The sequence below is a fragment of the Lycium ferocissimum genome, chromosome 6 (genome assembly GCF_029784015.1).
Source record: "Lycium ferocissimum isolate CSIRO_LF1 chromosome 6, AGI_CSIRO_Lferr_CH_V1, whole genome shotgun sequence".
Classification (NCBI taxonomy): Eukaryota; Viridiplantae; Streptophyta; class Magnoliopsida; order Solanales; family Solanaceae; genus Lycium; species Lycium ferocissimum.
In genome coordinates this window covers 17,512,147-17,528,930 of record NC_081347.1, presented here as the reverse complement: position 1 = coordinate 17,528,930, position 16,784 = coordinate 17,512,147, and the positions used below count along the sequence as shown (strand labels likewise).

Genomic DNA, 16,784 nt, shown 5'->3' with positions numbered 1-16,784 from the left:
GAGAGAGAATAGTTCATCCAATAGATTAGTTGTGTATGTTCATCCAATAGATTAGTTGTGTAGTATTCCATCTGAGTCTGTAAATGATGAACATACAAAAATATCTGATCTTTCTTTGTTTTAGAATTTATCAAATGTAAATAAGTAAAACTTATAAAATAGAGTAGTACAGAAGACATAAATGTCTGTTACAGTTTCAGAAAATTAACAAAGTACGGCTCAAGATACAGTCTTCTGTTTAGATGCTATAACTGGATAGCCGGTTTACCTGAAATGTGTTTTAGTGAAAACCATCAAGCCATCAAGGTAGATCTTCGACTCATTACTTTGACCACTAGAGGTCAGACCTCATGATTCATCAACAGTATAGCACAGAGCTCACTCTGAGGAGCTACTTACAGGATGATAAAGCTATACAACGCCACCATCACTGAGCGCATACTTCATACATAGTAAATTTACCTTGATGTATGGGTTTCGCAAACTCAGATTCCATGTGTCATTTAGTAGCCTCCAGCATCATAGATTTTTTCTTTTACTTTTCTCCAGCAGCTCTGATGTGGAATTTTAGATAAATTCGGTGCACAACCTACCAATAATCATGACAAGAGCAGACACCCCCTTTGAAATGGTGAAAACGTGTGGCATCCCTCACAATAATTTCTCTCCCTACAAGTTTGGAGATAAATTTGATTGCCGAGTGACAGTCATTACAAACTCGAAGGTTCTTCATGATCCTTAAAGTAGTGTTCTCCGGGGTATTTATTAACCCAAATGCAATTGCAAGCTTCTCACTATGATGTCTAAGAATCTGCTCTTTCACCTCGTAGTCAAGATCATGCAGAACTGATTCGGTGTCTGGAACGAATCCCATCTTTTTTATATCTTTCCAGATTTTTTCCATTGTCTTGTAAATAGCATCTCTCTGCGGATGAAGCGCGTCTTCTACCCCAAAGACATGGGTTACGTTTTTTATTTGAATCCAGCTAAATCCTTGTTCTTTCTTGACCTGTCTATCCTTCATTGATTTTCTGATCTTAGCAGCTTCCTCCCATTTTCCACAAGCAGCATACACATTAGCAAGTGCTGAGTAGGCCCCACTGTTTTCAGGATCAATTGAAAGCAATCTGTCAGCTGCAACTTTTGCTAGCTCCACCTTTTTGTGAACTCTACAAGATGCTAAAAGTGAACCCCATGCAATCACATCTGGTTCGATTGGCATATTTTTTATGAAGTCTTGTGCTTCTTCTAGCAATCCAGCACGACCAAAGAGATCAATCATGCAAGCACAATGGCTTGATGTGGGTTCAATTCCATGCATCTCTTTCATCATTTTGTAATACCTACGGCCTTGAGCAACCAATCCTACATGTGTGCAAGCAGCAAGAACACCAACATACGTTATATGATCAGGCTTCATTCCAAGTGCAAGCATATTCTCAAACAATTGTATGGCTTCAGCTCCAAGTCCATGCAGAGCTAAAGCCAATATCATGGACGTCCAAGAGACCGTGTCTCTGTTCAGGTGTATCAAATCAAATACTCTCGTCGCACAGCTGATATTTCCTGCCTTGGCATACATAGTAATCAGGGCATTGCTAACAGAAACTGATAACGCTTCCCCTGCCTTAATGGCTGCTGAATGGATTTGTTTACCATGATTTAAGGATGCGACGCTTGAACACACACTTAACATTGCTGCTAGAGTATAATTATTGGGGTCTGGCCCTTCTTTAACCATTAACCTAAAGAGTGCCATCGCATCATCATTAAGGCCATTTTGAACATAACCAACAATCATGGCCGTCCAGACAACTACATCACGGTCCTTCAATGAGTCAAAAATCTTCCTTGCTGGACTTATATCACCAAGCTTTATGTACCCATCCAGTAATGCTGTAAATGCAATTACATTTAGACCGGACTCTCTATTTTTCTCTAAAATCTTTCGAGCAATGTCTACGCTACCACATCGAGAATACATGCAAATCAAAGAATTCCCAACAGCTCCTGACGTGTCAAATTCAGTTCTGATAAGATGAGCATGGATTTGTTTTCCTACATTTAATTCCCCAAGATTAGCACAAGCTGATAAAGCACTGGCTAAAGTATATCTATCAGGTTCCAATGAAGATTCTTTAAGCATTCTAGAAAACATATTAAGAGATAGAACGTCAAAGCCGTGCTGATTATAGCCTGTAACCATTGAGTTCCACGAAACTATGTCACGCTCATTCATTTGCTCAAATTGTGCCAATGCTAAATCCACCTGACCAGTCTGCATATACAGCGAGATCAATGAATTCCAGCTCGAGGTGTTCTTCACTGCTATCCTGTCAAAAACGATTCGAGCTGCAATTGTATCCCCTGACTTGGCATACATATTCAACAAAGAATTCGCCACAGAAACATAACTACACAACCCAAATTTAACAACAAAGGAGTGAACTTTTTGTCCCTCGTGTAACGCTCTAATTGCAGCACAAGAGGCAAGAACACTCGTAAACGTGTACTGTGTCGGTAAAACATTCAATGCAACCATCTCAAGAAACATCTGAATTGCAACCTTAAAACGACCAACGAAATTGTGCCCAACAATCATAGTAGTCCAAGAAACAGAATCCCGATAAGGCATTTCGTTAAATATCGAACGCGCTTCGATAATTTCACCTTTTCTTGAATACCCAGATAGAAGTGTATTCCAAGAAGAAGTATCTCTCACAGGCATTTCATCAAACACTTTACGAGCATACGATAAAAACCCGGTTTTCACATACCCATTAATGAGATTATTCATCATAAAAACACCAACATGGACACCAGATTTAATTATACGGCTATGGATTAACTTTATGGCAAATGGGTCTTTTGATTTAAGGCTATCTTGGAGAAGTGATACATAAAAATGTGACTGAGAACCAAAGGATTGTGAGTTTTGGTGATTCATTTGAAGATTATGAAATAATTATGCAATTTAGGTTTTGTTTATCATTAGTTTCAAACAATTTTTAGATTTTTAAAGAATTTTCAAAGAGATTTTATGAAGTTTAAAACAAGGCAGAACTGGCGGGAAAAGATGTATGGCCTTTTAGTGAGAGACAATTGTTAGATTCTCCCTGAGATAATAGTCAAAATATGTGACGTTTGACAAATCTCATTCTGTATTTTAACCTTTGCGTTGGGCTATGTGCACACCACAAAATTTTTTTTTCAGTATTAAAATGCCACTTTTTCTTGATGTGCGTTCGATATCTGCGGCAAATTATTAAATGGCGCTTGTCCTGGCACGCGCGCCCCGCGTGTCACATATTTAATTTCGGCCATTTTTGACCGGAACCACGACCATTGTGCCATAAAATTAAACACCATCCCAATTCTCTTATTCACAAAAACCTACCAATAATTTCACGATAAACACCATTTTCCCCGATCTTTGTTTCATTTTCTAAAATACATATTTTCGTTTCTTTGTTCTAGATTCATTCTTCATTGTTGTTCTAGGAAAGGTTAGTTTCCTTACATTTTTTTTTCTTTCAAAAAAAAAAATGATACTAGGATTTTGTGCATATTGTTTGAAATGGACTATAAAAACAAATTTTCATAGTTCCCTAGCTGTAATCGACATACATTTTATTATCATATTGTGCATATTGTTTGATTTTTTTTTCAAAAAGCGTGTAGTCTAGGGTTTTCGATTCTGTGCATATTATTATCATTTTTTGATTAGTTTGACATTAAGTTGAATTACTTGGTATTCTTTGTTTTTTTATTTTTGTAGTATTTAGGTAGTACGTAGGTGATTTTGTGTATGTAACCTTAAGATGGTACCTGCCATGGAGGTGTGTTACACTTAAAAATAATGGGGAGCGATATATGAAGGTGGGGGGGATTCTTGATATATTCAATGTCGATGTTGATATGTTGTCTTTTTTTGAGTTGAGAGACTTTATTAAAGAATTAGGATACCTACTTGCGGCATTCAGTATTAAGCCACCTGCATTGTGGCATTTTGGTAGATGTTGATAGTGATGAGGTTATTTTAAATATGGCTGTGGGTTTGAATGATGGTGACAACGTGGAGGTTTTTCATGCCTATGGTTGATAGGCAGGTTGTTGACCCACCTTTATTAGAATATGTTAGTCATGAGGATAGGGAGGAATCTTGTTCCCTTTTTAATAAAGAGGTGATGACATAGGGGGCGATGAAAGATGTAGTAATGAAAGGGTTGTTGAGGCCCTTAAATTGTCCTAATGCACCTTTGTCCTTTTCTACTCGAACTTGTGAAAAAACACCTCTCCTCTCATATACATGCTTTCTGCCCGAAAACACACCCCCCATTCTCTTTTTACTTAATTTTTACTGTTCGAAAAAACACCTTCTACCTATCCACTGTTTGTTGCTCACCGAAGAAACAACACCCCATTCCTCTCTTTTCCTTGTCTTGTACTCTTTCTAGAAATACGCGGGACCTTCTTCTACCACGTTGTTAGCATGAAGATCTTAAAGATGTAGGTCCGGTTGGATCGATTCCTTAGATGAGGGTTACGATTTCTCTGCGATGATAGTGAACAATGTAGATGACATAGAAGGGGAAGGTGAGGATGAATATGCAAGTGATGAGGTGATGAGGTAAGAGAGTTGAGGAAATTTGAAAGGAGGATTGAATTTCGGAAGGAGAAAAAGAAGTGAGAGGGCAAAACGTGAAGAGGTTCCAGTGAGTCAGGCCCGGTGTGGATCTAGAGATTTGATGAAACTAGAATAGGTAAGGTTAGTCTTGAGGGTAGGTTAGGAGGTGATGAACCTTACATTGATAGTTACGGTGATGATAGCTTTGAAATAGATGAGGATGAGGGTTGGGATGATGAAGAGGACATTGAATTTGTTGGGGTAAATACGCGAAGACAAAGGTTTACAAGAAGGAAGAATGATAAGAACAAAATCATTCACAGACCCCAAAGAAAGGATTGTATATGCGGTTGGGTATGGTCTTTAAAGATGTTGATGAGTTTAGGAGAGCGATATAACAAAATATCTTTGTTAGGAAAAGGGTTAAAGTAGAAAAGTGGGTGAATGAGCCTACAAGGGTTAGGGTGAGGTGCAAGGATGGTTGTCCATGGTTATTGTATGCTAGGCTTGATAAAACCACAGATGATTTCCAAATTAAAACTTACATTCCAAAGCATACTTGCCTCCAAACTAGCAGAAACTACTTGTGTAATGCCAAGTTTATTGTCGAGACTTATAGAAAGAGAATAACTGAGCAGCCAAACATTAAAGTTGTTCAATTGCAAGAGCTAATTAGGACAAAGTTTAATCTTCATGTTGGTAAGACCACGATTAGAAGAGCAAGAAAAAAGAAATGAAAGAAATCATGGGAGATCACATTCAGGAGTTTGGAAAAATCCTTGACTACAGGGATGAATTGTTAAGGACTAATCCTGGTTCCACTTGTGTAGTTAAAGTTGTTGAACCAAATGCTGATAGTAGGCCTGTTTTTCAAAGCTTTTATATCTGTTTTGATGCTTTGAAGAAAGCATTTCAGCACTGTAGAAAATGTATTGGTTTAGATGGTTGTTTTCTGAAAGGGGTTTGTAGAGGACAGTTGTTGGTAGCTGTGTGTAAAGATGGTAATAACCAAATGTTGCCTCTGGCATGGGCTGTGGTGGAGTATGAAAACAAGAGCACTTGGACTTGGTTTATCAGAATTTTGAAGGAAGATTTGGCACTTGGAGATGGGACACATTTAACATTGATAACAGATATGCAGAAGGTATGTACACTAGAGATTTGTTGCAATTTTTTTTCATGAAAAGTCATGTGTTTTCATCTATACTAACTGCTACTATTTCAGGGACTATTTGTTGCTATTCAAGATCTTTTACCTGTTGTTGAACACAGAAAGTGTGCTAGGCACATCTTAGCTAACTTTAGCAAAGACTGGAGAGGGCTACAAAGAAGACAGCAGTTTTGGAGAATTGCCAAAAGCACCTTTGAGTCTCAACTAAGGAGAAATATTGAGCAGATGAAGTTGCTTGGTCCAACGAAAATGATGGACAAACTGATGTATTACAACATAAATTATTGGTGTAAGGTCTACTTCAACACTAATGTAAAAGTAGATTCTGTAGATAACAATATGGCTGAGTGTTTTAATGCTTGGATCATGGCTGCCAGGTATGAGTAATGCATATTTACCTTGCTGTTGCTCCTTTTGACAACCGTTTGTGATATAACAATATGATTTGTTTGTTTATTAGCAATTTGGTAGCGCACAAAACTATAATAACAATGCTTGAGGCGAGATTAGGGTGAAAATGATGGCAAGGATTGGAACATTAAGGGAGTTTGTAAACACTTGGAAATGTAACTACTCTCCCGTGTGTACGAAGGTGTTAGAGGAAAATCTACACTTTCAATGCAATGTAACATTGAGTTTAATGGAGTTCTTGTGGTTTTGAAATTAGGAAGGACTATATCAACACTAGCGGAGGATATTTCTAAAGGCGATGCGGTGGCAAGGTGTGGCGACTAAAAGGCATCCTGTGCACGTAACACTTTGCCAACGATTCGGTTCAAAAGGTATGATCCCGGCAGCTCACATTGACCGTTGCTATAGCAAAGAGACTTACGTAAGAACATATAGGCATGTTCTTCAACCCGGTCACTGAAACATGGAAATGTGCTTTGTCTCTACCCGCCTAGTGTGGCTCCACGGACATAAAAGCATGCACGAGTAAGCCTCAAAAAGACCGGAAAGGAAGGGCGAGTGAAATTCGAAGTGCGGGAAGATGCCAAGGCCCGGAATGGCCATGACTTGTAGCAAGCAGCCATAATAGAGACGCTGTGAGAGGGTGTCAAAAAAAGACTCGGCGGCATGGACGGACTGACAAGCTCTAACGGTGGAAGGGCCAACACATCACAACCACCATCTTCAAGCAAGGTCATGGGGAGACCAAAGAAACCACCAACAAACTAGTACTGTTGACAAAAGAGGCCAAAGAGAGAACCTAGGAAAAGCGCAGCAAAAGAGGAAATAATCTGCCCGACGGTAAGTTCATGCTTCATGTTCATCCCCTGCTGACAACTAGTGCACGACCCACTTTGCTAAAAGAGGAAGAGGAAGTGGCACTAGTGCACCGTATAAAGGCTTTAGAGTAATGGGAATGGGTGTTTTCGAGCGAGAAAATGGGTTAGCTTGATTAATGTGAGTGCCTTAATACACTGAGGTTGTTCTTTTATGTGTTGTTTCCATTACTAAGTGTTATTTTATGTGTTGTTTCCATTACTAACTCCTTGGTATAATTTGCGTAGACGACTGGCATATGAGCGAGCGGAGATTGTGTCAACTAGTAAAGCAAGGTGACCCCCGGATAAGAAGTTACTGCTTGATGACATTGGCTACAAGCCAAGTGCAAATAGTAAGCTGAAATGGAGAGGCAATGAAGCAATCACAACCAGGAAACTACAAGAGATACGGAGAAAATGACAAAAGGTAGAGGTAAATCGGCAAACCCAAGCCAAGAAAGCACTTTACGATCCCAACGACCATGGAAAAATAAAATTATGATGAAAATGTCCTGAGCTTCTTCAATGTACACATTTATGGATTGACATTTTAGTATTTTTGTCTTGTTCGTTTAATCAAAACAACATATTAGTATTTTGTCTTGTTCGTTTAATCAAAACAACATTTTAGTATTTTGTCTTGTTCGTTTAATCAAAAACAACGCTAATACATCATAACAAGTTTAACGTGTTCCAATTCCATTTTGACTTGACATATTTTGTTAAACGTGTACAAAATTAAATAAGGCATGAATTTAATACGTCAACAAAGACGATTAAAGGCACTAAATACGACATGGTCAAGGACCGTTAACGGCACTAAATCCAACATGGTCATGACCATTAAATACATTTTTTGCACCGATTGCCCTTCGTCAGGTGGTCTTTAAATTTTGCCACTCAAATTTGGGTCTTTAAATTTTTGCCCTTCATATTTGTGGTCTTAAATTTTGCCCTTTGTAGGGTATCTTGGGATCAAGATAATCTTTAGAAAAGATTAAATTATGCCGGATCCGGCATAACTAAAAATACCCCTCAAGGCAGTACGCGGGAGTGCACTTTAGTTAAACATAACTAAAAATCACGAGGAGGGCATATAAAATTTAAACTTTGCCTTATAAGGCAAACTTTTTTTTGTCAGTTTATCAACAGCTAGCTAATCTACCTTGTATTGCCGGTAAAGTGTGAATTTGGGATGGACATTTGGTTGTAGCATAATACTTTCCATGTAACTTTGGTATATATGCTTGAAAATACATATATGCTTCAAGGCAAAGTTTGCCATAAGCGTAAGTATTCACTTCCAGATAAGTTTGGTAAATCTGCTTAACAAGTTTATGCCGATGGGGGCATACTTTTAATGGGCAAACTTTTATGCCCAAGATGGGCACATGAACTTATCAAGGAATTATCAAAGTTATGCGGGCAAGCTATGTCAAGTACGCCGCAATGCATAAGTATGCCTAGTCCCATATGCTCATAATTCCTTCACAATGCCGATGGGGGCATAGCGGGTTACATGGAAAAAGTATTATGCTACAACCAATGTCCATCAGATACAAATTGATTTTGAATATGCTGAGATTAGCAAATCGTTGATGACTTCAACCAAAAAAGTTTGTTTTATAAGGCAAAGTTTAAATTTTTATGCCTGCCCAAGAGACTCTTTTTGTTATGTTTAACTAAAAGTCACGGGAGGGGGCGTGGGGCATTTTACTTCGAGGGGCAGATTTTGTTATGCCTCTGATCGGCATAACTTTAACTTTTCTTAAAGATCAGACAGTCGATCTTTGATACACTCCCCTAGCGCCTAACTAAATTATTTTTTTTTTTTTATGCTTTGACGCGGGTTCAAAACCAGAATTTCATGTATTAGTCATCTTTCCAAGCAAAGGCAAAATTTAAAGACCACAATATGAAGGGCAAAATTTAAAGACCACAATTTGAGTGGCAAAATTTAAAGACCACTGACGAAGGGCAATCCGTGCAAAAAAATGTTCAAACCATCTATATAACACAATACACACACACACCATATCACACATTCACCACACTAAACTACAACAACAACATAACGCAAGTAACCGAAGTAGCACAACAAACACAACAACTAGTGCACCGAAAGCGAAGCACAACAAACACAACAACATATAACATCTACATCATACCAAAAGAAGATGCTAAAAGCTTTCTTTGTGAAAAGAATTAACCCGTTACTTGCATGCAAACCGAAGTGATTTTGTAAGTTTTTTTATATTTGTTATTATTATTTGATTTACGTAAAACCGACGATGTAAACTTTCTTTTTGTTCATTGAAGATACTTCCACATGAACATCATGACATTTTTCCAACGACAACAACGCGATGCCGTGTTAAAGTATCAAGATGACACCGTTCACAAGATGACGTTAGGAGAATTGGGAAAAAAGCTCGTTTATGCCAAGGGTGGAAGGCATTTATAGATTCAAGAGTTTGAAAGGGGAGACACACTAGAGATTTGGGTGTGTAAATGTGAGTGTGGAGATGGCATAGGATTTAAATGTATTTAAAAAAGAGATAGAGATCATAAATATTGATTAGTAGATCTCTATTATTCAATTGTCTATGTTTAACATGTCCATGTATGCTACCTATTTTGATTAAGACAATGATTAATGTTATGTGGATGTGATTTTGATTTTAATTTTAATTTCGGATAAATACTTCAAAACACCTTAACATCAAACTTCTTCATTCATACATGATAAAATAGATGTATATGTTAGAAAATTTGCCATAACAAAAAGGCAAACAAAACATAACATAGCCGAGACACTACCACCACTACCACTATCTATGGCAATTTGATTTTTTTCCATTGTTTGAATTGCCACTACGGAATACAAAACTTATGAACACAACAACAACACAAGCAACAAACAAAAAAATGAAATTCTATGGAACTACCCCTTTAGTCTTCCTTGTGTCTTCTTTTTTGGTCCATCAACCTCGACCAAACCCATGTCAACACTAACCGAATTATTATCGTTAGTAGTGATCTCATCCAATTCCATCTTCAAACTCCGATATTGCACCAATTCCTTCTCTAAATCTCTAATTTTGTTAACCAATTTTGGGAGGATAAATTTTGATCTTGGATCAACTTCATCTCCGTCCTCCGCCGAAAAAACTTGCATTTTTGAAGCTCGAAAAATAGCAAAACGAGCATAATTTTACAAATTTAATTTTTCAATAAATCAAAAAATGGGAGCAAGACCATACTATAAATAGGGACAAGACCGATCTTCTTCCGGGTTGTTTTTAGACCGAAAGTTTGCATTTGCAACAAATTCCCGTGTTGACATTGGACCACGGTTCTAAGCATAGGATCACTCTCATCCATACACAATCGACCAGGGTCAATTTTTTCCATAACAAACCCTAAGAAATGAAAAATGACTAAATATGAGCAAGAATCACTCAAGAAATTTAAAACAATAAATTTCACATGAACGAAAATTTAAAGAGAAATAAATGAGAAATAAACCCTAGCTAACGAACCTCTTTCCAACGATTGGAGCGATTAAGGTGTTGATTTTTAGGTATAACGATTGGAGTGGTTGAAGTTATGGAGCCGTTTGCCTTTTTGACAAAAAAATGGAGATGGGTATTAAATGGGTGAAGAAGAAGATGAAGTAGCGGGTGGGTGTAAAAATGGAGGAGTTCAAATTAATCTACATGGCATCTACGTATGGCGATCCGAGTTAGCGACTCCAAAACACGTCACATGCTCTTTTTAAAGGTTATAACGCGCCACCGGCGTGTATTCACGCTCTTGTCCACATCGGCAAAAAAGGGGCATTTTAACACCGAAAAAAAATTTCGTGGGGGTAATAGGTCAACGTAAAAGGTTAGGTGTGTAGTTGGCATTTTGGTCGTGGAACGTTGAAGTATTTTTGACTATTATCTCGATTCTCCCTAGTTTAAGTGCTCCCGTCCCAAATTATCTGTCGTGTTTTTCTCTTATACGCCCTTTAAGAAAATATTACTCTCTCTATCCCATAATAAGTATCAACTTAGCTAAAAACACGCATATTAAAAAATTCATAATGCAATGTGAAATTTACTAAATTACCCCTATATAATAAAAATAAATATTTTTCCACTTGATTAGAGCATTTACAGGTAGTAGTCCTTTAGACATTGGGAATCCAACAATAACAAGTTACTGTATGGCTTTTCCAATCATCATTTAGATATTACTTTAACTTATCAGTTTTTATCTAAGAGTAGAGTTGGAAAAAACTTGTCAATTGTGTCTTGATTTCTTAATATAAGGTGACACTTATTATGGGATAAATTTTTTTAGCTAAGGTGACACTTATTATGGAATGGAGAGAGTAATTAGGAATGGTTTTAACTATTTTATTCTTATTTATGTTTAAAATATATAATCTCTCTTCATTTAATATTTACTTTATCTATATGTCATCTCTCCACAATTCAGGTGTTTGTAATCTTCAAGTGAAAAAAGAATAATGAATTTCGTCTGGGATAATAGTCAAAATACCCCCCAACGTTTGACCAAAATGTCAACTACACACCGAACCTTTGCGGGGGTCCTATTACCCCCCGGACAAATTTTTTCGAGTAAAATGGCCCTTTTTTTTGCCGATGTGGCGAGAGCGTGAATACACCTTCAAAGTGGCGCGTGATGGCCTTTAAAAATGCATCTCGACCGTTTTGACGCCAACTAAGCCGCCACATATGATGCCAAGTAGATAAAATTTGAACTCCCTCCATTTTTAGGCTACTTCATCTTCATCTTCACCCTATTTAATATCCATCCCCATTTTTTGTTGTCAAAATAATATCCATTATAAACGAAAATCTCCGAAGAAAATCCACATATGATTCCGAACAACTTGTTAAAGAACAACTTTCCACCATAAACGAAAATCTGAAGAAAAAAATGAAAAATCAAGAAAGAAAAAGGAAAAATGCGGAAAAAAATAAGGATGAAAAATCTAATCTTGTTAAAGAAAATCTGATTGGAAGTTGCTTGTTTGGAGTTGCTACTTGTTGCTTGGTTGGAGTTATTTAAGCACTAATTCTTTGAGTTGATTTGGGGAGAAAATTAAACTCCATTGCTAAGAATTTGGAGAAAGCTATGAAGAACACTAAATGGGTTTCTCTAAATTCTAAATTATCTTGGGAGGGCGGACTTTGCCTTGAGACATTTTTTTTTTTTTTTTTTTTTAACTTTTCAGGCACACTTTTTAGTTAAGGCATACTTTTGGTTATGCCTTAATTAAAAGTATACCCCGTAAGGCATAGTTCCTTAAGGAAAAATTTTGCCCATAAGGCAAAACTAAATTATGCCTTGAGGAAAGTTATGCCCCTCCGGCATAACTTTAGTTTTTCCTTAAGGAAGTTATCTTAGGGGGCAGACTTTGCCTTGAGAATTTTTTTTTTTTTTTTTTTAACTTTTAAAGGCACACTTTTAGTTAAGGCATACTTTTGGTTATGCCTTAATTAAAAGTATGCCCCATAAGGTATAGTTCCTTAAGAAAAATTTTACCCCATAAGGCAAAACTAAATTATGCCTTGAGGAAAAGTTATGCCCCCTGATAACTTTAGTTTTCCTTAAGGAAGTTATCTTGGGAGGGATGGCACTTTGCCTTGAGAATTTTTTTTTTTTTTTTTTTTTTTTTTAAATTTTAAAGGCACAATTTTAGTTAAGGCAAAATTTTGGTTATGCCTTAATTAAAAGTATCCCCATAAGGCATAGTTCCTTAAGAAAAAAATTTGCCCCATAAGGCAAAACTAAATTATGCCTTGAGGAAAAGTTATGCCCTCCGCATAACTTTAGTTTTTCCTTAAGGAAGTTATGCCGGAGGGCAGACTTTGCCTTGAGAATTTTTTTTTTTTTTTTTTTTTTAACTTTTAAAGGCACACTTTTAGTTAAGGCATACTTTTGGTTATGCCTTAATTAAAAGTATGCCCCATAAGGCATAGTTCCTTAAGAAAATTTTTTACCCCATAAGGCAAAACTAAATTATACCTTGAGGAAAAGTTATGCCCCCTCCGGCATAACTTTAGTTTTTCCTTAAGGAAGTTATGCGGAGAGCCGCAGACTTTGCCTTGAGACATTTTTTTTTTTTTTTTTTTTTTTTTAAGGCATACTTTTGGTTATGCCTTAATTAAAAGTCCGCCCCATAAGGCATAATTCCTTAAGGAAAAGTTTTGCCCATAAGGCAAAACTAAATTATACCCCCTCCGGCATAACTTTAGTTTTCCTTAAGGAAGTTATCTTGGGAGGGCGGAACTTTGCCTTGAGACTTTTTTTTTTTTTTTTAAACTTTTCAAGTCACACTTTTAGTTAAGGCATACTTTTAGTTAAGGCATACTTTTGGTTATGCCTTAATTAAAAATGCCCTATAAGGCATAGTTCCTTAAGGAAAAGTTTTGCTCCATAAGGCATAACTAAACTATGTCTTGAGGAAAAGTTATGCCCCCTCGGCATAACTTTAGTTTTTCCTTAAGGAAGTTATGCGGGGGGCGTACACTCCCCTCCACCCCCGCCTTGCGAAATTATTTCTTTATTTTATGCTTGAGCGGGGGTTCGAACCCAAACCTCGTGTATCCAAGCTAAGGGCAAAACTTAAAGACCACAAATATGAAGGGCAAAATTTAAAAAAGACGCAAATATGAGGGGCAAAATTTAAAGACCACCCAAAAAGAACAAGTTCTGCGAATTGCCCATTGTTTAATCAAATTAATGGATGAACTTTGTTCTATTTGGTGTTAGGAAGCTTCCTTTCACATTTGGGTTTGTTTGGATTAGATTTGAGCAAGTTGGTGTGATTTTTTTTTTCAACTCCTAGTGAAGATGATGATGATGATGATGATAATGTTGATGAAGATGAAGGAGAATTGGGTATGGGTTTTCATATCCTTAATAAAAATGGAGTATGGAAAATTGAGAGATTTTTTTTTTTTTTGAAGAAGAAGAGTAGATGGATGGAGGAAGGGGGAAATTAATAAAAAATGGGGCAAAATTAAACACGTGGCACGCGGGCCAGGCGCGTGTGGACAACCGCCATTTAATATTTGGGGGTTGGCATAGATTGGATCGCCAATCGGCCAGTGGCCATTTTACACTGCGAAAAAATTTGTCTGGGGGGTAATAGGACCCCCGCACATGAGTTCGGTGTGTAGTTGGCATTTTGGTCAAACGTTGGGGGGTATTTTGACTATTATCTCAATTTCGTCTTATACTTTTAAAATGACGAATAATTTGAGACAACTATTTTTAGATCATATCACTTTCATTCTCCATAAAGAGTACATCTAAGAACATATCTTCCAATTTTTCAGCACTCTTTACAATGATAAGATCTGAATAAGTCCCGCAATTATGACTGCTAAATATGTAGAACAGTGGCTCAAGAACAGTGGCTCAAAGCAGAGCACCATTGTAATGGATTCTTTTCTTATTGTCAATATGATGAATCACAAAACCACAGTAACACATACTGGAAGGACATTGTAGAGGAAACTGCTAACATTATTAACACTGCTGACTTCACATCTTCACACTGTTATAGAGAAGCAAATAAGGTGGCAGATTATCCTGCTAAACTGGCTACTAAATTGGATCAGCCTTCTCTATATCACAGGCTTGAACATTTACCAAGCGGTGCTAAATGTCCTTACGTTTTGGATAGAATGCGACTGCCAAGTATAAGAATTAGATATGACAAGGCCAATTTTTTTTTGTTAGTTAAGTATGTTGCTTGTTAGAACTGTGATGATGATCAGCAATTAGCATTAATATCATTCTCTTTTTGGTGATTGTCATGCAATCAGTGATGTATACTTGGGGTAAGGTCTAGCCCCCCTTCTTTTGTGCTCTACAAAAATAAATACACCACCAAGACATCAAATCTTGAAAAAAAAAATTAAAAAAAAAAAGAAGCTACTATTGTTTAAGCACCGTAGACATACTGTTTTACTCGTATTATAAAATATGTTTCATTAGAATAGCTCGCATAAGCGGCCAAAAAATAGAGTTTTGAGTCCATTTAATGCATGGAAATTGATAAAAATGAAGTAGGGAAGTTCTTGAGAATGTTCATCCACGAATTGATACTTAGGAATCAAAAATCAAGAAAGGTGAAGGTACTCTCCTTATTCGTATATAGAATAACTAGTTTCGTACTCGTGGATCCAAACTTAAACATTTTAACTTTTATTGTTAACGACTTCAATTTAGATGTAGAGCCAATATTTGAAATTTATGGGTTTTGAATTCTTATTTTTGAAGTTATTCAGTACTAAATTAATAATTTATCGTTTAAATACAAAGTTTGTGAACCAAAGCTATTGGTTTCGATAGAAACCGTTGTCGACACTCTAGCTCTGTCCTACTTCAAACTCATTTTGCGCTATCTTGAACTTATTTAAGATTTTAATAATGTATTTTATTTTCACCAGTATTGACAAAACTCATATTTTTATCTTCTAGATTCATCTAACACAACAATAAAAATTTCACAAGTGGGGTTATTTTGAGATAAAGGAGTAAAAATAATTTAATAAGGAGCAAAAAATAAATTCATAAAAAGTTACTATAACATTAACCAATTACAAAGGCCTAAGTGAAATGTCATTAAAAAAAATGGTGAAAGTAAGAATATGCAATAAGGAAAAAAACACAAAAGCCACATGTAATTTGGATCAAAGTTTATGATTTCTAAAACTTTTTTGATTCCCACTTATATATATTTTAAGTTACTTTCGTCTAAACCCGATCCAAACTTAAGATATAAACATTTTTTTCGAAACGGAAAAGGGCCAAAAATATCTTTGAACTATTCGAAATAGCTCACATTTACCCTTTATTTATTTTTGGTACCAAAACTAGACTTGCCGTCTAGTCTATGTTTTGGACCACAAATGCCCTTAAAACGTTAGCCTTGCCACTGGAGCTGACATGGCAATCCAACTGGGTTAAATTTGTTGACGTGGTCGTCCACCTAGGCAGCCAACATGGCAGTAATCCCCTCCTTTTATGCTTTGTTCTTCCTTGTTGAACCCTAATTACAAAAAGGGAAAAGGGTCAAAAATATTTTCTCTTTGAAAAAAGGGTTAAAAATATTGCAACTTATTTTCGGTGAAAAATCATTCCAAAAGTTTTCAAATATACCCACATTCTTTCGAATTATCCCCAAAAATAAGAAATCATTTTTGATAATTTATCCGTCATTTAGATAAAAATACCCATTAAATAATAATTTAAAATCCCTTATTCCCCCAAACGTAGGTTTGAAGTTTGAGGGAATTGGGGGAATAAATCTTATGGGTTATTATTTAGTTGTCGGGTTTTAAATGATTAACTTAGTTTAAATAATAATTTTGGGTTATTTTAAGAAAATTAAACAGGGGTATAATTCATTAAATGAAATATATTTTTCCCAAAATAAGTGTAGATATTTTACATATTTTTTGCTTAGAGAGGTATTTTTGACCCTTTTCCCTTACAAAAAAGAGTAGTTCTTCCATTATTCTTGCTTGAGTTGCTCTCCAGACTTTGAAACTCCAATTTCGAAGTGTATTGAAGTTTGTTTGAAGTAGTACCTGTGTGTTGAAGGATCGAGCTCATTGATTGGGTTTCGGGGTCAACGGATCTAAGGCTGAAATTTTAATTCAAATGTTTGATTGTTGTTGGAAAA

At 36.3% G+C, this 16,784-nt stretch overlaps 2 protein-coding genes across 2 annotated transcripts; one reads left to right on the top strand and one right to left on the bottom strand.

Moving 5' to 3' along the window:
- Window positions 1-463: 463 nt before the first annotated feature.
- On the bottom strand, window positions 464-3,112 carry LOC132059443 (pentatricopeptide repeat-containing protein At2g22070). Its single transcript, XM_059452066.1, has one exon. The coding sequence runs from the start codon at window positions 2,945-2,947 to the stop codon at window positions 590-592; it is 2,358 nt and encodes a 785-aa protein (XP_059308049.1). The 5' UTR covers window positions 2,948-3,112; the 3' UTR covers window positions 464-589.
- A 2,126-nt stretch (window positions 3,113-5,238) lies between these two features.
- On the top strand, window positions 5,239-14,853 carry LOC132061178 (uncharacterized). Its single transcript, XM_059454035.1, has 3 exons — window positions 5,239-5,771; window positions 5,853-6,175; window positions 14,487-14,853. The coding sequence occupies exons 1-3, from the start codon at window positions 5,361-5,363 to the stop codon at window positions 14,851-14,853; spliced, it is 1,101 nt and encodes a 366-aa protein (XP_059310018.1). The 5' UTR covers window positions 5,239-5,360.
- Window positions 14,854-16,784: the final 1,931 nt, after the last annotated feature.

Coding starts and splice junctions, on each gene's coding strand:
- LOC132061178 (XM_059454035.1), top strand. CDS start 5,361: ATGAAAGAAATCATGGGAGATCACATTCAGGAGTTTGGAAAAATCCTT. Junction 5,772..5,852: donor TGATAACAGATATGCAGAAG/GTATGTACACTA, acceptor CTACTATTTCAG/GGACTATTTGTTGCTATTCA. Junction 6,176..14,486: donor GCTTGGATCATGGCTGCCAG/GTATGAGTAATG, acceptor CTAAATATGTAG/AACAGTGGCTCAAGAACAGT.
- LOC132059443 (XM_059452066.1), bottom strand. CDS start 2,947: ATGAATCACCAAAACTCACAATCCTTTGGTTCTCAGTCACATTTTTAT.